The following is a 22250-nucleotide window of genomic DNA, read 5'->3' on the forward strand; positions in this document are numbered from 1 at the left end:
CCACTGAGGAGTTTTGGTGAGGCCTCACAAAAATTATAAAAATGTGTATTAAAAGTGTCTAAAGCATGAGCTGATTTGCATGTGTCCCTAAACTGCATTTTTAAAGAAACACAGAAACTGTCTGGCACTTCTTATTTCAGCAGTTTGCTCAACTAACTAGGAATAGCCAGAAGCAAAATAAATAAATACTGTGGGCTGCAGCTTGAGAATTAGTTCCAAAGGTGGCACTTTCTCTGCACTTGTCAAAGCCTGAATTTCAGTTGTCGAATTTTGTTGAGGCAGAGCTTAGCAATCCATATGACTTTAAGTTTGAGGACTGATCCATACTGTCCATAGCACCACATGAGGTGGGGCAGGGTCATGAAGCTGCCCCACCATATGTCCCTCCAGCAAATATTGATGTCTTGAATCCACATAAAACTGAATTATTTGCTATAAAAGCAGCCAAATGAGATTTTCAAAAAGATAAACAGAGACTACCCTATAATTTCAGCAGAATAAATTGACACTTAAGAGTAGAACAATAAACTATGGCAAGGACGGAGAACCTTTTTTGCTCCTTATTAGGATCAGCCTTGCAGGTCAAATTTGACAGGTGGGCAGAACTGAGCAGAATTCCTGAGCTCCTGGAAAGAACCATAGTAGGTGGCTGCTCCATGTTTGTGTTTATTTCCCTGTAATAAGAGTCAAACACAAAAACTCACTGCAATCCCACCTTGTGCTCAATTCCTTTTTGCTACCTCAGCAATTCATTCTTCGGAATGCTTCAACCATGCTCAGTAGAATGTCAAGCTTAGAAGGAAGCCAGGTGGTCTTCTAAACCAACCCTCTACTCAGCGCAAGATTTGCACTGTAGGGTGCAACAACAGCATCCCTGGCAGGTGGCCACCACTGTTTAAAAGTCTCCAGTAAAGAACAGCCCACTATCTCCCAAGGCAGCCTCATCCATTGCCAGATAGCTCATACTGTGGAAGTTTCTCCTGCTAGTTAGCCGAAATCTGCTTCCTTGCCATTTCCATCAATTAGTTCTAACCCTGCCCTCTGGAAATGACAGAGTGCAGGACTTCTTGTGCTGCATCAGCCTACTGAAAGAGAAGACCACAAGGAATATATACCTGCAACCAACCCTGCCTGCCTCTGGCTTTGCAGCTCCATTATGTTAGGAGAGCAGCATCTGGGGTTGTCCCAGGGTGCACTTCTCTGTCGAGGAAGTGGCCAAAGATCAAGTGTACACATGGCTACAATGGTGGCATGAGGCTTCTAGTCACCTGTCAATGTGGAAGCAATAGAGAGTACAGAACGCTCCATCCAGAACACAAAATGAAATGAAATACAGATGGCATTTATAGAGTGTAAATTAGCCAATTAGCCTTACCTGCTACAAATGACTGTCATGGAACTGAAGCTCTGCCTTTGCGAAACCACAAGGTGCAAAGGAGAGGCCTGTGTTTTACCCTGAAGAGATTTCTGCTGGCACATAGAATACCTAGCCCTATGTACCATGCTAAACATCAGTCTGGGAGGCTGATTTAAATAGGCCTTGAATGACAAGGAAGAGCAGCTTCTTTTCCTTTTGGTAAATAGCGTGAAATATTATTTTAATTCACTTGATTCCTTTCCTGATTTTTAGATGAATCTTACTACAGTGGTACCTCGGTTTTCGAACAGCTTAGTTCCCAAACAACCCAGAACCTGAACGCTGCAAACCCGGAAGTAGGTGTTCCGGTTTTCAAACTTTGCCTCAGAAGTCGAACATGCTCCTGAGCTTCCATTTTCACTGTCGCACAGCAAATTTGAGTCCCCCACATAGTAATTAAGGCTTTTTTCATCCCGTTTTACCCTTGCCCAGGAAATTTAAGCCCCCCAATTGTAATCAAAGCCTTCCCAATCGTAAATAAAGCCCCCCAATCGTAATTAAAGCCTTCTGTTTCTGATTGCAGGTGCTTTTGTTTTTGCTATTTTGGGGGTTTTAGTTTGTGTGTCTTTTTCATTTTTGTGACCCTGGCTTGTTTTATGATTGATTGATTGATTGATTGGTTGGTTGATTGATTGACTGATTGTGTGAATGTGGAAATAGATAAAAGCCCCCCATTCAAACAATGACTATCATCAGTGCAGGTTAGGGAAAAAAATTTTTTTTTACTTTTTATCATCTACTATACTGTCTTATTTATTTTATAGTACAGAACATTGATTATTGGATCAACGGTCTTGTTAGATAGTAAAATTCATGTTAAATTGCTGTTTTAGGGGTTGTTGTTAAAAGTCTGGAACAGAGTAATCCATTTTGTATTACTTTCTATGGGAAAGTGCACCTTGGTTTTGGAACGCGTTGGTTTCGGAACAGACTTCCAGAACCGATTAAGTTTGAGAACCAAGGTACCAAGAACCAATGTTGAAGCATTATCATCCCACAGTACTGATAAAACCTGGCTGGTTGTTAACAATGTTTTGACTTGACATTTTCCAATGCTGGTGTCCTTTGATAAAGACAGAACATTTTTTTTCTTTATCTTTCTCCTGTAACCTTAGGTTTTTCCTCCCTATGTGAAGCTTTTCTGGAACAATTTTATCTCATGTTAGATTTGTACTCAGGTCGTTTTGTTCTACTGAAAAAGTAGAAAGCTATTAAGTTTTAACTGTACTTTTGTTAACACAAAAAGGAGGATGAACTGAAACAAAAAGGTAGGTTTTCTTTAATAGAAAACATTTAATTTTCTGTATCAACCGATGCTTTTGATTATAGGTTAACAAAACTGAAATTTTCTCATATCTTGAAATGTAAATTAAAACACTGTTTCATATATATATATCATGTCAAAAACTGCTAGATTCCCCCTGTTTGTGTGAATAAAAACATTTAAAACATTTTAAGTGTTAACTAATGCTCATTAATAGAAGGTGCACAAACATCCACTGAACTGGTAACTTGAAACTTGCCACTTGGTGGAAAACTGACGTCATTTATGGCTCAAAGTAAAATGGGGCTCAAAATTAAACAATGTACAGCCAAAACTTTTCATCTGAAATACATTTGATTTTTTGATTTTTTTTTTACAAGTTATATAAAAGGAAGGAAGAAGCAGACAGGAACTGAATGTATTTTGAGCCAACACATTTTCCATAGGAAAAATGGGTTGTATCCCACTCTGCATGATCAGACTACCACACACGCAACAGGATTCCACCTTCCTCTCCTCTGCCTGCAACCCCCCAAATGCCAAAATCCGGTCCCTCAACATTACAGAGCATATTTTGGCATGTGCAGGGGACCGTAGGAGAGATAAGAGGATGGAGAGGTTATGCCAATGATGGCAGTGCTGGATGCAACCTATTGCTTCTCTCCTCTGTGCACATGCATACCAACATGTTCTGGGACACAAAATGCAAATCATTAATCCAAACAGAAGTTCTATTCACAGTGTGGTTTCCAATTTATAAATGTAACTGAAGAAAAGGCTGCTGAGACTAAGTCAAATGCATTTAATATTCAGACACCGTGTACATTTAAATTGCTGTTAAAAATGGCTAATGGAATTCAAATGCTTCTTTAATTTTGAATTTAAAGAAACAAAAACACTTTTGAGGAATGCTAAAGGGGAAAAGTGAACATCAATGCAATTTTCTAAAAGGCTATTGTAAAAAAATAACATTTTCCCTGTAATATTTTGCAATGAAATACATACTTAAGGGGATTGAGATTTTCATATGGTGGGAAGGGGAGAAGGGTTGTCTCAGACTTACTGCAGTTGAAGCAAATGATGGCATAATTATAAATTAAAATGTAATGAGCATGCATATAAAATGAATCTGCGAGCAAAGGAACTGTATGCTCACATTAATAAGGTCATTTGGGCTGCAGTGTTGCACATAATGTTTACTAAAATATGTATATTTACCATTCTTTGCCAAGATTGAAAGGCTAAGGACAGCAACCGTATACCAAGAAGTAAGATTTATTCAGTCAGACATTCAACTACTGATGGTGCATTTTTATTTTTATATTTAAAAGTTTAACTGGGGAGTGAGGGCAGTTAGTGATTATGAAAGTGGACAAAAAGCCTGAAAGTTTTATGTGCAGTCAACTTTCTACAGAACATGGAAAGGAAATGTACATTCTGTTGACAAGTTGTCCTCTTCCATTTTATGAAAAGTAGTAGTTTTAGTTTTTGCTTAAAACCATGAAAAATTCATTGCTAAAACAACAGCAGTGCATTCTGCAACTGTGAATGGAACACCTCCCACAAATGGTGAATGATTGAATAATTTCAGAAGGAAGATAGATGGCTCAGTAGCTCTGTCAATCTCTGACAGAGATTGACAGAGCTAACCCCCCCAAACCCTTTCCATTGGGAGAATAATAATCAAAATACTATTTGATGGATTATTGAAGTAAGAGTTATAGGGAGACCGAGCCGCCGTGTAAAAAGGAACAAATATTCAATTCTGATGCCTATGTTTAGACCAGTTTATATTACTTTTCCCCCTAAAATTCTTGTCAGCATATTCTCGAATGCATCTCTTGATCCTTTCCCTGCCCTCGACATTTTGCAGTAAATTAGGACACATACCATTATAAATGGTGCTGCTGTTGCTGTTGAGGTAAGATTCAACCAATGGTGCTTGTTCTTCTGACTGTTTCATTCGGCGCACCCTTGTCCGGCTGTCCACATTGGACTGAACCATCAGTGGCTCCTGACGTTTTTTCTTCTGCTTCTGCTCAAGTAATGCTCGCTGGGAAAACACACAGTGACACACAGAGAGAGCTCCTCATTAAATTAAATAGGAACCTGTGGGCCTATGGACTGATTTCTGGGTGTCTCAGCAAGATGCTTTGAACCAAACAATATTAAATTGGACGTCAACCTCCTACCACCATTCTGTATCAAACCATTTATTTTGCTACTATTATGTACAGTGGAGATACACAAGCAATTCTTTATGGAGAGCCTCTTTTAAAACTTAAAAAAGCAAAAATACCTACGGTGATAAGAGCAGAGATATTTGACTCCTCTACTGATAGTCAGATTTGAGATTTAAAATCGCTTATACTAAATATTGGGAAAGCAATAAAGTATAGGAACTAAAATTATTGCTGTATTATGGTGATTATAATTATGATCTAAGCTCTATGTGCTGCAACTCCCTAGCCACTGAATCAATGGAATTTATGTTTGAATGGGCGCAGGGAGAATTGCACTGTGAAATGCATAAAAGTCTTTCCCAATGCTACAACTAATCTAGCACAGAGATTCTGCAACAATTGCATGATCCATCAGATCAACCCACACACCCCAGCCCTGAGAAGCACAAAGCAAGCGGGCTGCAGCCAATTGCTAGTGATGACTCTGGAAAACATACTAATAACTACTTGCATCAGACCATGTAAGTGACCCATGCTTGTTCAGGGGTGGCTGAAAGTAATTTCATACATCACACCCCTAACCTGGAGAATGGAGCACGGTGGCCTGATTAGGGAACGTGTGAAAATGCTGACTGGGCCCAAAATGAGAGGGTGGGATATCTGATTTTCCAATTTAGATTCCAAATATTATTTTGTATCAAAGACAAATTTGAAAGCTAGTATCAACACCGCAGCCCAGGGTAACAGTGATCTTCGCTGAGCATTAAACAATTACCGTATTTCAGTTCTCAGTTCCTTAGCAGATTTTATATCCAGAAGGGGAGTGTATTTTCCAGCTGTATGGATCTCTCATTCCAGATGTTTCCATGTTTATATTATGGTGGTAGATAGTGCATATTTATGAGTCATTTGTCCATATCCACAGCTAAACTACACACCTAGTTTTAAAGAACCCGGTGGCTTATTGGTCAGCACTGATTTATGCTATGGAAAAAACCTAAAAGTTACCAGTTGTGAATATCAGTAAGAGGAAGTTTGTCTTATACTTAAGAAATCCAGTTAAGCAAGCTCCAGCTATCAACATGAAATAACCAATGAAGTGCAATGAAATTTTTACAAACTCACCTGTCTGTCAAGCTTTTGTTGTCGGAGATTGCTGCTCTCATCATCTAAAACGCTGCCAAGATAAATAAATAAATAAATAAATAAAAGCAGAATTTACTCATCTAACCACAGAAGAAAAACTTGTTGTTCTATAGTTATCTATACAGTGGCACCTCTGTTTGAGAACAGTCCAGTTTAAGAACGATTTGGTTTACAAATTCTGCAAAACCGGAAATAGTGTCTTGGTTTGAGAACTTTACCTCGGTCTAAGAACAGAATCCAAATGGTGGAAAAGCACCCGTGGCGGGAGGCCTCGTTAGGGAAAGCACGCCTCAGTTTAAGAACTGTTTTGGTTTAAGAATGGATTAAATTCATAAACCGAGGTACCACTGTAGTAGTTCACAGGAATTTTGTACCAACACTCTGCAACAGGGTTCCACAATTTTTTGTTGGCATTACACAACCATTCTTTGTAGCCGTCACAAATTTTGACCATCCCTTCCCTAAAGACACTCAGAAGCAGCAATAATCCAAGTGTCTCTAAAGCCTGGCACATAGTAGCCAAATGACCTCTCCCTACCACCAAGTTCTGTGTGTGTCTACCAGAGCTTCTCTCTGTTGTTTATTCCTGCTGCCTGCCCCACCCCCAACTCAAAATCCTCTGGAGTGTAAGGAATACTCAGGAAAGATGAAGGATCTCTCATTTCATTGTGGGCAACCAGGGGAGGGTTGCTGCCGGAAAGAGATTTATGGTCACTATTGACATCCTGGTGACTATATATGCAAACCCTTGCTCTGCAATATTTTGGATCACTTGGATCAAGTTAATGTAATAACCACAGCAAAACAGGGCCTTTTCAGTGGTGCTCCCCCAGGTGTGGAATGCCCTCTCTAGTGAGGTGTGCTTGTCTCCCATCATTATTAACTTTATGAGGGAAATTAAAAACATTCTTGTTTTTAAACATTCGGTGGCTTAAGAATACCATTTATGGAAACACTGAGATCATTGGATGGAAATATGTTTTTAATTGTAAGTGTTATCAGAACGTTTTGATCTGTTTTAAAATGTTTTTGCTTTGTTTTTTGTTTTTAAATTGTATAAAAATCTGCCACCCTGAGCAACTTGGGGGAGGCGGGGCAGGGCAATAATTTAATAAATAAATAAAAATGTGAGTGTAAAAGTGTCAGAGTCAGGGAATGATAGCACTGGAGGCATGGTTGCAAGGGGCAATCTTTCACACGTATCCCACCATACACACAGAGAGAATGTCCAAGCTGAGCCATTTTTTTAAAAAATGTGCAATTTCAAAGCAAAGAAAAAGTGTTCCAGAATCCGCCAAACAGCAATATATTAAAAGCGCTAGAACAGAGCTAAAGCCCATCAGATGACAGTTCACTCAAGGCCTTCTGAAACAGATAAGTCTTAACAAAATGTAAGAAATAACACAACTTAGTGAATGAATCCCATCTAGCCATTTCAAAGCTAAATCCAGAGAATGGTGCGAAAAATCAAATCACAAACTTTATAAGAGTAAATAACTGTATGGCAGATCAGCTGTTAACTACATGTGAGATCTTATTCACGATTCTCCTACTTCATATCTGGTTTGGCCCAGAGCGCCATTATCTTGTTGAAACGGCTGGTACATCCCACAGTTGTGCAATGCAAAGCCTTGCTGCAGACAGTGTTTGCATGATTAATGGGACTTCTTTCTCTCTGACATTCAATATGACAAGCTGGGAGTGCAAAGGGATAGAATGACCGGTAATGAATTGAATTAACCTCAAACCTGCCTGCCAGAGGGCTCTGATATATTTACGCAACCACCAGATTTATAAGCTATTGCTATCCTGGTCACAAGAGATCTTCTGCAGCACCTTAGATAACCTTATTTAGTGCTGATATACTACATTTCTCAAACAGCAAATCTCCACTGCTAAGTAGCTGATCAGCTCCCAAACGATTTCCTGTAAAAAATTATGGACTCACTTAATGTTTGTATCCTGTAGGAGCAACAGTGGCAAAAATGAGGTCAGAACTGGGCCTTAAGTACATTTCTATTATTTTAGTAGGTCACTCTCTGCAGGGAAGCCAGTACCCCACTATTATTGTCAAAGGGGCAGCCATTCCGCCTTGAGCTAGTGACTAATGGCCCCTTGATTTCATTTTCCTGGACTCCTTGATGCAGAGATTGGGATTCAGAGGCTGGTGGGTCAAATTAGTCACTGAAGGGATGCTTGTCATTTTAAAAATACAGGTTTCTATCTTCAGAAAACCTCCACAAAGCTAGTTCTGAGAAGAGAGAGTTTATCAACGCTGAAGTGAGGGTCTGGTCAATAGAGCTGACACAGATCCTCTCTCAGCAATGTGACAACCTACCAGAGGCAGATTTAGGGGAGATGACTGGCTCACCCGCAGGAGGTGCTGAGCCAAGAGGATACCACAGGGGGTGCCCAACAATGACAAACAATGAAAGACGAAAAGCAAGAGGCACCGGATTTGGGTGTCACACAGAGCGTCAGTAAAAAATTTAAACCAAAAGTCCGCCACTGCAACGTACATACACTGAGAGATGATCCAGGCTGCAGGGTCCGCTAAGGAGTCATCCAGCAAAATATAGGCCTGACACGAATGGGACAAAAATTGGTGAGATGCATTTCCATCCCCATCGCCCCCTCTCTTCCCACACTGAACAGTGCAAATACCGGTAATCTATTTGGCTTGTAAAAGGTGAAGAAGACAGTTGAGGTCACATTTTAAACAGTATCACATTGCTTTATTGGGAGCTACATCCAACATCACGTATAATACTGTAACATCAGAAGTGATGGAAACTATGCAATGCTGTTGTTTCCGTTACAAACTTCCAGAAACCACTGAAGATAAGGAACCACTTTCTGTCCATTTACAAACTGATATAGCCTAAAAACCTTTAGTCAGTATAACCTAAAACTCCTTACACTGAAACTCAGATTTCACCTTTCCATTTCACCCAAAGTGCCGTTGATTATCTCTATTTCTTTTTTTCAAAGGTGAGTTAACTGGCGTTTAAGATGGCTTTGTAATTAGGTCATCATCTGCGACGAGTCAAAATTTCCTTCAGGCAAGGCATGTTTTGTCCTCTTCAGCAGATCAGGCAGAGTCATGTGGTACCCACTCAAAAGCTTACTGTGTAGTGCCCATAATGACATGGGGAAGCAGCAGTCCAGAGCCTGGCCACACAATTATGCTTGTTGCTACCAGCTCCTTGCTTCTCCAGGTTCCCAAGCAGCTGTGGGAGGTCTGCAGTCTGGGGGTTGGCTGGTTAGACGGAAGCTGCAGATAGTTGTGAACATTATGCAACAAGCTTCTGCGGCTACTACATGCTTCTCTGTCATAAGAATCCACTCACTGAATAGGCATTTTATTCATAATGCAAATTACTTAGCTATATTAGGAATGCTACAAATAGCTTCCAGTAGAGGAAAATGAATGTATTACACATACACACTTTGCATGCAATGTCAAATAAGATCCCTTGAACTAATTCTGCAACACAATTCTGCTAAAAATCACAATATTGCATGTAGAATCAAACATGCAGGGCCTGATTTTAATTCTACCTTGTGGATGTCTAACTTGACTAGGAACCAGGTGGTTGCATTAATATATGGAATATTTGCCCCTAGGGCCTCTAGCTTATGTATATAAAGGGAGTGCAAGTTATATTTATACCACATACAATTCAAGGTGTTGTTGTTGTTTAGTCGTTTAGTCGTGTCCGATTCTTCGTGACCCCATGGACCAGAGCACGCCAAGCACTCCTGTCTTCCACTGCCTCCCGCAGTTTGGTCAGACTCATGTTTGTAGCTTCGAGAACACTGTCCAACAAATCTCGTCCTCTGTCGTTTCCTTCTCCTTGTGCCCTCCATCTTTCCCAGCATCAGGGTCTTTTCCAGGGAGTCTTCTCTTCTCATGAGGTGGCCAAAATATTGGAGTCTCAGCTTCACGATCTGTCCTTCCAGTGAGCACTCAGGGCTGATTTCCTTCAGAATGGATACGTTTGATCGTCTTGCAGTCCATGGGACTCTCAAGAGTCTCCTCCAGCACCATAATTCAAAAGCATCAATTCTTCGGCGATCAGCCTTCTTTATGGTCCAATTCAAGGTACATACATTCAAATCCAACCTGAGATGTCCATTAAGCACATAAATAGAAAGGGAGCAGTGACTTTTACCTATAGCAAGTATATTGCAGAGGCTTGCAGCCACCTCATTTTGACATCTATTAACCCTTTTTTTACTCCAATGCAGTTCCAGAGAACACCTGAAGAGAGTTGGCCAACCTGAGTGTCGGCCTCCTTGAGGTTTTAATGCCTAATTCAAACCCACTACCATCAATGGGAATTGACAGCACAACTTCAATGATCAAGAACAAACTTCAATGGGCTCTTAGGTGCACATTTAAAATATGTTGTTTTGCTAACATTTTTCACAGTACAGTGATACCTCGGGTTGCATATGCTTCGGGTTACATACGCTTCAGCTTACAGACTCCGCTAACCCAGAAATATTACCTCAGGTTAAGAACTTTTCTTCAGGATGAGAACAGAAATTGTGCTCCGGTGGCGCAGTGGCAATGGGAGGGCCCATTAGCTAAAGTGGTGCTTCAGGTTAAGAACAGTTTCAGGTTAAGAACAGACCTCTGGAACGAATTAAATACTTAACCTGAGGTACCACTGTAAATGAGTTAACACTTGCTGGTTTTGCTTCAGTCAAAATATTTTTTGTCAGGAATTCCCTCTTAAGAAAAAATATGGCAATACAGTGGTACCTCGGGTTACATATGCTTCAGGTTACAGACTCCGCTAACCCAGAAATAGTACCTCGGGTTAAGAACTTTGCTTCAGGATGAGAACAGAAATTGTGCAGCAGCAGTGCAGTGGCAGCAGGAGGCCCCATTAGCTAAAGTAGTATCTCAGGTTAAGAACAGTTTCAGGTTAAGAACAGACCTCTGGAACGAATTAAATACTTAACCCGAGGTACCACTGTAAATGTTTAAACTACCAGTATGTTACAGGCTAAACCCACTGCACTTTTCCAAGTTTCACATTCTTAAGAAGGCTCAACAAACCCTTCAAAATGTTTTTTTTAATTAAAAAAATTAATTAAAAAAACATTTTTGTACTTCAAGATGTAGGTGGCGTTTCAGTATATGAGACACAAAGGCATATCCTTCATCAAGTTTCCCACACAGCCTTTTCATTTGCAAAGCCCTGGAGCTGCCACTGCCTTATGAAAACATGAGGAACTGATGGTGTATTGAGCTTATTTTAAAATCCCCCCACAGGTGAATTTCATACTGATATATGAAACTGAGACCAAGGCACGTACTACAGACACCATCTGGAGGCTGCTTCAGATCATTCCACATGGCAGCTGAGTTCATGCAGCAAGTAAAAAGAAGCTAAGACAACAAGGAGCTGTTATACAATCCAAACCTACGTCACATTAAGTAGAGCGGACCTGCGTACAGTTATAAAAGGAATATTCTGCTGTGCCCTCACTGACAGGGACAGTGGCTCCTTTGGAACAAAGTGCCCAACACTGATCTTCCCCATCATTTGTAGGGCTGGAGGATGATCACAAATGCCACCTGCCATGGAAGCAGAAGAAGCTGTGGTACCCAGAAATATCATGAGGCAAAATGTGGACAGTCAAAAAAGACAATCATGTGGGGGGAACTGGATGTGATATTGAGGTTCATTGCAGCATGGGGGCAGTGTGAGGTAGTCGCCAGAGAGTTGGTCTAGGACCTGGAAGACCAAACTTCAAATTTCCACTCAAACCAAAAAGTTCACTGGGCAACCGCAGGCCAGTTGCTGCGACTAATGCTAACCTACCTTGGAGGGCTTAGTGAGGATAAAATGAGGAGGGGGGAAGAGCTTTGAGCTCCTTGAAGGAAAATGAAATACAATAAACAAACAAATAAATGAAATGTTAGCAGCTGTCATGGTCCCCCTGAAGCTTCCTCTTTGTTCGCAAAATTTGTCTGAGAGTATGTTGAGGGTGCTACTCAAGCAGGCAATAGTAGTTGCTATTTCCCTTATTTGACAGATCCTCTAATCAGAGTATTTTCTAGAAGGAAAGCCTCAAGAGCTGTTTAGAAGTGTTTATTCTGAATATGACAGAAATAACTTTGGAAGGGCAACTATTCATCTTGGGCTTCCATCTCCTAGAGAGAAACACAAGGTCACTCAAATGTCAACATACTGCTGTAGTAAGGTTCAGACAGATGCCTGAAATTGCTGTAAGAAATGAAAAACAGTTTCACTCTTGCTTTTTTTGTGGTGCTTTACTTTGAAATACTCTTAGCAGCCTGAAGAGACAATGACTGAGCTGACATACGGCATGTTCAAATTGTGTTACAGGCCAAACCCCTCTGTGCTAGGAGTTCAGCATCACTTATGCCAGCTCTGTGACAGAGGCTTGGTTTACTCTGTGTGCAAGGAAAAGAACAATCCAATGGGATAAGGATAAAAGGCGGGAGTGCAAAAGGAGGAGGGCAACCACAGAATCCTCACAATTATATGCAGCACCACACAGAGATGGAAGCGCTATTGCCATTTCTTAAACAGCAAGTGTTGCATGCCAACCCCTTCTAAGCAACTTGCCGCATTTATATTTTGAGGAGAACAGAATACACTCTAAACTTTAGGACAGATTCACACACTGGCCTCCCACATTGCAGCAAGCAATATCCATAGGAATGTGACATTGTGTGTCAGACGATCTGGTGTGTATTGTCTTGTGTAGATCCAATGAGCCAACTAGGCTACCTGGCAGGGGCCGAGTGCTGCTCTCTCACATGGGGAGAGGCAGTCTTTGAGGAGAATATTCAACCACTGTGCCTTCCACCTCATTTCCCCACTGGCCCCTTCATCTTGCCACCGCCTCCATCTGCTATGGGGCAAAACTGAAGTCCTACTTACTACCACAAGCACAGGAGGAGGAAAGGCAAAGGGACCAGTGAAAAACACAGGACAGGAAGCCCAGCAACTATTGTGCTTTCTTGTTACCATAGAGATTTTAAAGAGACAGACAACAAGAGTTCTGGGTTGACAGATGGCCATGCCAGCTGCAGTTCTATGTACAGGGGTTACTGCAGGCTTCCTCAACATCAGCCCTCCAGAAGTTTTTTTAGACTACAATTCCCATCATCCCTGACCACTGGTCCTGCTAGCTAGGGATCATGGGAGTTGTAAGCCAAAAACATCTGGAGGGCCGAGGTTGAGGAAGCCTAGGTACCACTACCAAGGAGTAACTACAGTTTAACAAAGCCACACATGGTAACTACATCCTGGGTTAAATATAATGAAGAAGAAAAAAGTCATGTGCTGAAAATCTGTTGAGAGTGCAGTGGATTGGAATAGGACAGCATGAGATTTAACAGTTTACTAGCCCAAGTCATGACAAAACTGAACTACAATCTGTAGAAAACAAAACACTGTTATAATGCTGGCATTACATGCTTCTTTATGATTTAGCAGAGCACTATCATTTGAGCACAGTATGCCAGTGCAATTTATTCCACAGAGGTTCACTTCCCTAAGAAGCATACACACAGAACAATTTCAAAAAATCAGAGTGAGCTGTCAACGATCTCATTAGTTGGCTGCTTGAAATGCTGACTGCAGGGCCTGTTCCTTGAATTGTTATATACATTCTATAAATACCAAAGTCTTGTTTGGTATGTATTCAGCATTTGTCAGCTGGGATTAATATACAGAATTTTGGACTTGTAAAGCAGGAGTGGGGAGCAGCTGTCTCTCTTCCTTCACCATTCCTGGTACTAACATTTGAACAAGCAAAAACTCTGGCCTTTAGCAGCACTCCTTTCTGAGAGCTGTGCAGCAAACAGGACCGAAATGTCAACATGCCAGCTCATCTTTGCTTTTCTCACAGAAAGCGCTGCCAATGAATGGAAAGATTTGTTCAACGTTAAGGGCCTTGAATCAAAGTAACTTGCTTTATCAATTCTGAGGAGATACAAAAATTAATGGCAAACCCACAAAGATATACACGATTATTCCAGCCTCTTTCCTCATAAATTTATTGATTTGTAATTAGCATTTTCCATCAAGGGAAATCGCTCCTGCAGGGACACATAACTACTGAGTAGAAAAGCAATAGCAAAAGCTAGGGTACAGGACATTTGCGGGCTTAGAGAAAAGGCATACATTTTTTCTTCCCACTTTACCTGCAGGAGGAGAACTACATGAGGGGTTCACTGCCAAGCTGGTCTAAAACCAGGTTTCAACGGCTGCAAACAGAAGGTGGGAAAACAGCAAAGGCTGAAAACACCTGATAATGTGGGCTGCAAGTTCCCCAAGTCTCCACCACAGATTTAGAGAGAGTGCCATGGACACAGGAAAAAGTGAATGCAGTACACCCAAAAAACAAATGAAAGCATTCCTAAGAGCATGTGGAATACAACAGACTAAAAACAAAGGACTAAATCCTTGGCTCACAGACAAGAGTTAGATGACCGATCCAATATACACAGCAAGAAGTGGAGGATTATCAAATCTGTGAAAATTGATTATTCCTGAAAGAACATTTGAGTGCTTTCTCCAGGGTCAAATGAGCCAAAGTTTTATTTTCCATGATTTCCCTAGGCTAGTCTATATTGAACAGCTTCAGTACAGATCCTTTACATTTGCACAGCTGGCAATATAGCTCTCAAGGATAAAAAGCAACAGCAATAAATGCATATGAAAAGAATAGATGAGTTTAGTTATTGCTTCCATCCTGGCTTTAGCTCTTCAGAACACAGGAACAACCCTTTGGGATCAGACCAGAGGTCTAGCCAGATGCCTGCAAGTAAGGCATGAGCACAACAGAACTCTCCTACTCATGATTCCAAGCAACTGGAATGTTCAGAGGCAGGTCGCCTCTGCACTTGGAGGTAATATATACCCATCATGAGTAATAGTCATGGATAGGCTTAAGTGCAGTCCTAACCATCTCTACTCAGAAGCCCAAGTTGAGTTAAGGTTGCAGCCTTATTTTCCTTCATGGAAGCTTCCCTACTAAGTCAAATAGCAGGAGAAGAGGCACCCAGTTTGAAACAGGGGCTAAGTGTTAAAACAACATGCACACCTGTGGCTGTTTTTTCTTTCTTTCTGAGAATACATCAGTAAATTGTTATAAACATCACTTCTAGTTTGGTCCATAAGCATGTAGAATTTCCGTGTCAGCTCAAAACTTATCTATTTGCCCAGGCATTTTGAAGTTGGCATTTTAGAATGGTCTAATTATTTTTAGTTGCAACTAATTCCCCCCCCCCCCCCGCTTTATTATACTTGCACTGTACTACAAACATTCTTTGTGGAATGTTTAATTTCATCCATGCCTATTGTGCACCAGCCTGGTATCTGCATGGATAAAGAGCAGTCTAGAAATGCTTTTAATAATAATGAAAAAGAAAATTAGAAACCCAAAAATAAAAATACAAAAAGCCATGAGGGGGATTGTAAATATTTTTTTAAAAAAACACATGTTTTTTAAAAATACTGTCAGGGTTTCAGAGACACAGAGCGAGGGGGAAGGGTCCCAGGGTGATGAGGAGGAGGACGACAACGACCCGAGGTTGTCTCAGAGTCCGTCAAGCGATTCGGAGGATTCCCAAAAGGGAGCCCCCCTGGCCAGGCCGAGGGGCGATAGAGGGGGAAGCAGTCAGAAGCAGGAGAGCGGAGGGGGAACCCCCAGTGGGAGTTGGAGATCGGGACCGGCTCCTCTGTCGGAACGGAGTGAAAGGGATGGAGTTACCAGTGTGTCAGAAAGAGCAGAACAGGAAACAAAGGGGGGAAAGAGTTCGGAGCAAGACGTCCTGCCGGAAGGGGTGGAGAGTAGCACCGAGAGCAGCGTAACTGTCGAAAGGAAGGTCAGAGGCAACGTACGCGCGCCAAGTTCAAATGTGGAGGCGCGCGGAAGTGAGGAGAGTCCTGGGGAGGAGCCTGGTCCCAAAGCGCGAAGGAGGGGGGAGCAGGCGTCAGAGGACTCAGCCTCTGGGGAGTCCCGGAGGGAGGGAACACAGGGGGGCAGGAAGACCCTGCGGAAAAGGAAGGAGAGGAAAAGGTGGAGCAGTACAAGCCTCTTAAACTGGTGCAGAGGCAGGACGGATTCAGAGGGGACTTCTACGATCTAAGAGTAACAGATCCGGAGCCACGGAGCTTGGATGTAATGCCAACAATGTTCTTCAATAAAACCTTTTGTATATAACTTGGACTGGACTTTGGTCTCTTGTGAGCTGGGACCACGGGTGGCTCTGACAAATACTATAGGCAGAAAACCATTTTCTAGGTTCTTCTACAAGCTAAAATGACACACATTTCACAGCTGCCGCTTGGATAGCAGAACTCTTCAACAGGGGGAAGATATTGTAACTCTATGTGGCAAGAAACACACCTGGAAGTGATTCCCACTCAAATGGGGATACCAGATGGCATTCAGTAATGTCTGCTCACTTGTACAATGGAAATCTGCTTGAAAAAATGGGGCTTCAGGATTGTCATCTCCCCTCTTTTCCCATTTGCAGCTCCCCCCCCCCCCGCATACCTCACCCCAGAGGATCACCCAGTGCAAATTAAGGGTATGTGGATAGCTGTAGAGGGAGAAGAAAAAAAGCTCTGTTGAACATGTGGGTGCCTACTGATGCTACAGTGAATGTCACCTCTTTAGCTAGAAACAGAAGGTATCGATCAAACTGCTTTGGGCTGGATTCTCCTCATCTGGATTGTGAAGATTCCATTACATCTGGACAGGAATGTGAAGTGATTCCTTGACACCAGAATGGGGAAAGAGTGAGAAGTTTTCACAAACTAGGTACACCACAGTTGTGCCTGAAGTTTACATAGTCCAAAGCCCTTCATGGTTACCCACAAACCAGATATAAGGGAAGTGAGGGAATGGTAATGTGAATGAACATCACAGAGAAGCAGCTGTGCTTCTTGGGTTACACCAATTCTTATTCAGATAATGTTGCGAAGCCTGAGAACAACAAAGACAGAACGAATGTGCTAACTATACATACCCAAACCTACTTAAATGATCAAAGCTCAATGGAAGTACAATAAGGACTAGAGCAGTGCCACAACACATTTGTAGAGTGATACATCATAGGATTGTACTCTGTTTGTTGAAGCCTGCTTTTAGAATACAGCTTCAAACAGAATACATGTTTTTTTTTGTTTAGGGCTAGATTAAGATATTATATTTTGACAGTCTCACAAATCTTCTGTCTATAGGGAGGGAGAAGCATTTTTTTTTCATATACTGTAATGTGAATTCATTTATTTCACTCCCAGTTGGGGCATTTTCAACATTGCTTCTGATGTACAGTGTCAAGTTTTTAGAGTCTTCCCCTGCAAAGGAGGAAAATGTTATTATTTTGAACAGCCACTGTTTGTTTGAGTCTTCAGAGCAGGTTCTAATTTGTGGTTGCCAGGGCTCAGCGAAAGAAATCTCTTTTCAATCCTTGAGTTAAATCACAGGACATATGAAACAATAATACTGTACAGAGAAGTAATTTGGAACATGTTCAGAGTGATATAACATTTGCACTGAGTGACCACAGTCTGTCCCCAAACACTTTAAGGAATGTGTCTTCAAGGGCAGATGGCATGGCTTTAGACAGACTTGAAACACTCTTTCTCATCCCATCCTCTCTGTCAGGAGCATATATCTGTATCTAAACATGAAGTTACAGATATATGTTTTGCAAGCATCCAAACAGAAAACCAATGTTTTAATCATAGAGCCTTCCAAAAATAAACACACAAAGCTTAAATCAGCTTTGTTTTAAATTTGTTCCAGAGTGATTGTGAAACATACACTGAACTAGAACATACATTTGCTTTTCCTTCCAAATTCTCTCCCACATTAATGGAATTCAGACTCAACACAAATGCTCCTCTTCTCATATCACTGCCGCTCTTTCTCAGTATCAATATACTGGGAATCCGACTTCAAGTCCAAAAAAATCCCCTTTAATTTTAACTTTGGTTTTTATCTCACTAAAACTGCAAGTCAATTGTTACTTTAAGAATACATTCATTTTATGAACTAATAATAATCTTTTATCTTCTATTTTAAAACCGCATTCTGGAATACAGTTCCAATTTGTGCTATGCTCCCAGGTAGCACCTGCCCACATCTCACCAAGTTTCTTTTACACAATACAAATCTGGGGGGAATTCAAATTGTCAGAAGGATGGCCTGATGTTTGTGGAATTCCATAATAATATGGAAGTGATAAGTAGAGTGGAATGTTCTAAGAACCATGCCCTGTCTTGCCACCAGAAGTATTAACACTGTGTAAATCTTAATTAGGATTGTGATTTGCATGAAGTTTAATACTTTGCAATTTGTACATCACATTGCATTTAAATCAGGGTGTATTTGGGGTTCTGCTGTCAGACTAAATCCCTTTGGTATTGCTGAAAAACAAACTCACCATCAATTCATTGCTTCCTTTTTAATACTAATTACTACATACGGTACATAGTATTCATTCATTTGTAATCACGCACCTGTATTTTAAAAAGTCATTGTGTTAATTTCATTGTAGTCATATTTATTTGCATTTAATTCCTTTATACTGCCCACTCGCATAAATATCAAGGCAATGCACAGCATAAAATACTGCTAAACAATACAAAATAATCACAATAACCATATGGCTTTTCTAAAACAGGTAATTGAACTGACTAGGACTGCCAGCATTATTCCAGCAGTGTTTTGTACAGGAAGAAAAAACACACCACATGAATTCCAAAAACCCATTATGCCATTTATTGTATTGTTAAGCACTAGATGATAGGGGTAGGCAGCAGCTAGTGTCTGCTCTGGATTCCTATTATCTTCTAAATAATATTCAAGATGTTGACCTTGAATTATAAAAAACTAAAACAGAGAACTTTATAAACATATGAGGTAGGATATGAGAAGCCATTTTTGGAGACTGATCCAAACACACACACACACACACACACACACACACACACACACACACCACTTTTTCTTTCTTTGGAGACTCTTGACATCCTGAGCTAGAAACCAGAATTCAACAATACAGCATCTTTCTTTACTTCCTGAGTTAGCAGTGCATCACAACAGCATCATTAGTTCTATGAAGTATCTATTCCCCCCCCTCCCATATTTCCATGACTTCCATTGTTCTGTCTAAATCTATTTTTCCCTGCAGATAACAATAATTGCTCTGGTTGCTTACAACGGAGGCAGTAGAAATGATTTAAATTATACAAAGATGTAACAAAGGAGAGATGCTACATGGCTTTGTGGGCAGCTGGAAGTTATTTATCGAAACATGTATTTTGTTCAGAAATTCCTGCCATTTTTTTTGAAGAGGTGTGTCTTTCAGGATGACAATAATATTAAAAAGGAATGAACCCTACCCCGTGTCAATATATCCAAGAATTGGATGAGTGACCTGAGTGGGCCTGACCTATCTCAGCTGTGTGCACCTGGGTAGTCAGTACAGCACTAGGCTAGACTGGAGGATGAAGGAGGGTGTTGTCCATTGAAATACTGTCTCATGTACCAGAAATCCTTGGAGTGGGCTTAAAAAACTCTGTACCTGTATTGGGCCAGAGAGAGAGAGATTGAGGGTGCTGCTGACCTATTGATCATTCTGTTGCCCAACAGCATCCTTGACCAAGCTAGTCTCTGGCATGGTGGAGGACAATAGTTCTTCAATATCCATGAGAGTGCTGCCGTTGGGCTGGAACAGGACTTCATGGGTGATCCCCGCCCGGTAATACAGTATGCAAAATTTAGCATGCTTCTGTGGTGGAATCGGATAGTGTTCTGAGTGAGTTCAATACAGCTAGTGGAATTTGTGGTGGCAGATGCCACCGGAAAAAGTGCTGGCTTGCCACCAGTCTCATACCAGATGCCTCATCTACAAATGGAGTGGCAGTCATCACTGGTGTCATCAGTAGCAAAGGCCATTCCCACCATGATCTCCATTCTTCAACACCTGAAACTGGAGTAAAGAAAGGAAGCAGCAGGAAAAAGTTGGGCGGCAGGCAACTTTAAAGTTAGCACTGTAGCAGGTGTGTAAGACATCTCTGAATAACAAACACTGGTGAGAAATAATATTACTGTACATTTATCATTTCTCGTAAATATTTACACACACTCTCAGAATGAATGCTTTCTGCAGGTTTAATTGATTAATTACCGGTACATTAATTGACTAAAACTCAGATGATTAATTGGGTAAGCTTTTCTAAATCAAGTGACAGCCCTAGAGACTACATGTTAACCAGATATTAGATTGCCCAAAGAGCATTTCAACTAGTTTTATGCCATCATTCCATTAAACTTTCTACAAAGCCACATTTTATTCTCCACTGTAGTTTGCTGAGCATGTACATCACAAATTGAAAATTAAAGCATGTAAGTCTGGTAAACATGCACCAATGAATCTAAAAACACAGGGTTTTTCCTAGTAGTTTCCCAAAATAATCTACAACTCAATACAGTGGTACCTCGGGTTAAGAACTTAATTCATTCTGGAGGTCCGTTCTTAACCTGAAACTGTTCTTCACCTGAGGTACCACTTTAGCTAATGGGGCCTCCCGCTGCGGCCGCCGTGCAATTTCTGTTCTCATCCTGAAGCAAAGTTCTTAACCTGAGGTACTATTTCTGGGTTAGCAGAGTCTGTAACCTGAAGCATCTGTAACCCAAGGTAACACTGTAAATACCTCTTTCTTCCATTCTTAGAAATATCCAAATTTAATTCAGGAAAAAGGACAAAACTCCACAATGTAATAATATACCATATACTTCATCCTTCCTATTCAATTGTCATTTTGTTTCCATTTCAGACTATTTTGCAAATTCACTTGAATGAAAACAGAAGTAAATGAGTTTAATAACCACTGATAGCTCTTCTCGCTGCTATGTTCAGAAGATTTATAGGAGCTAGCTAATTAAGGAAATATAATCTAATAAAGTAACCAAGACTCAACATCTACAAATAGAACAAAATTGCCTAGAGTTTCTGTTGTCCCAGTTACTGAGATGGACAGCCTTTGTTTCAGACAATTAAGCCAGACATTTAAAATTACTACATAGAGAAAGTTCAATTGTTCCCAGACTACTTTCTGAATATTGAGGAATACAATCCTCTTGGAGTGAAACTAAGTGTTTCTCATTAATTACTCTGGGGCAGGATTCACTACTGCAGCATGCCTATTTACATGGCCAAGTGAGGTTTGTTTGTTCTTAATGATATTTAGGCTGTATGTCATTTGAAGGATGTTCACAATTTAAACCGCTGTACAATATTTTCTCAAATGAACATGCATTACACCAGGAATAGATATTAGTGTTTAAAGAAGCAGTATGGAAAGTGCACTCGCAGATGCAAGAGTCATTCATTCACATACTATTTCCCCACCAGACTATGTCTAAAAGCAGCTTACACAGTGTGAGTCATAATAGATACAACTTGAAGTATACTATAGCAAAAACAATTATGGATATCAATAACAGTGTCAAGAATGAATAGCAGCATTCAATATATCTCAACACACTTAACGCAACCATAAAAAACAGGGTTAAACTAAACCAACCAGGAAATCATGGCTCTCCACCTTCTGATTCAATTCCATTTGCAAAGAGTGCACAACAGGTGGCAGGGGCTGCAATCTTGCCTGTTTTCAGTAAAGCTCACGTTCATTCAAATGACTCAAGGATAAAACCACCTCAAGGTTGCTTCTCAACCTCAGCTGTCAATCCTGGGAGGCAACTAAGTTATCCCTTATTCATAAAAAGTACTTGCTAGTAATTTCAAAAGCTAGATCTTTGCAGGTTACACATACTTATCTTCGATGTTTATGATGCAAGTAACTTAGCCCTTATAGAACCAGGCTGAACACATGAAAAACATTATAATATTTTCTATAGGGGAGGAGCCACCACTCAGTGGTAGAACATCTCATTTGCATGTAAAGGCCCTATGTGCTATCCTTGGCATCTTTAGGTGGGGCTTGGGGTCTGAAACCCTGGAGAGTCACTCCCAAGCAGTGCACACAACACAGAGCTAGCTGAATTCATGAGTTCACGCCATGTAAATCAGCTTCTTACATTCCTATGAAAATGTATGATTGCTAAATTCTATTATACGAGATCTAAAATATATACTTCAGTTTATTGTAAGAACAAAAAATCTTGTGGCGCTTTAATGTCAAATAAATTCATTATACCACAG

At 40.7% G+C, this 22250-nt stretch overlaps 1 protein-coding gene across 5 annotated transcripts in view; it reads right to left on the minus strand.

Moving 5' to 3' along the window:
• TUB (TUB bipartite transcription factor) overlaps positions 1–22250 on the minus strand; it is a 122697-nt gene that overhangs the window by 30372 nt on the left and 70075 nt on the right. For 4 of the 5 annotated variants that reach the window (XM_083713330.1, XM_083713327.1, XM_083713331.1 and 1 more), the window contains exons 2-3: positions 5990–6041; positions 4572–4734 (exon numbers count right to left, since the gene is read on the minus strand). In XM_083713330.1, coding sequence (XP_083569456.1) covers positions 4572–4734; positions 5990–6041 — 215 coding nt within the window. Of the gene's footprint in view, positions 1–4571; positions 4735–5989; positions 6042–8948; positions 8972–22250 lie in introns of those variants that run through there. The other variant, XM_083713329.1, reaches the window with a different exon arrangement.

This window comes from Podarcis gaigeae (genome assembly GCF_964106915.1).
Source record: "Podarcis gaigeae genome assembly, chromosome: 1".
Lineage (NCBI taxonomy): Eukaryota > Metazoa > Chordata > Lepidosauria > Squamata > Lacertidae > Podarcis > Podarcis gaigeae.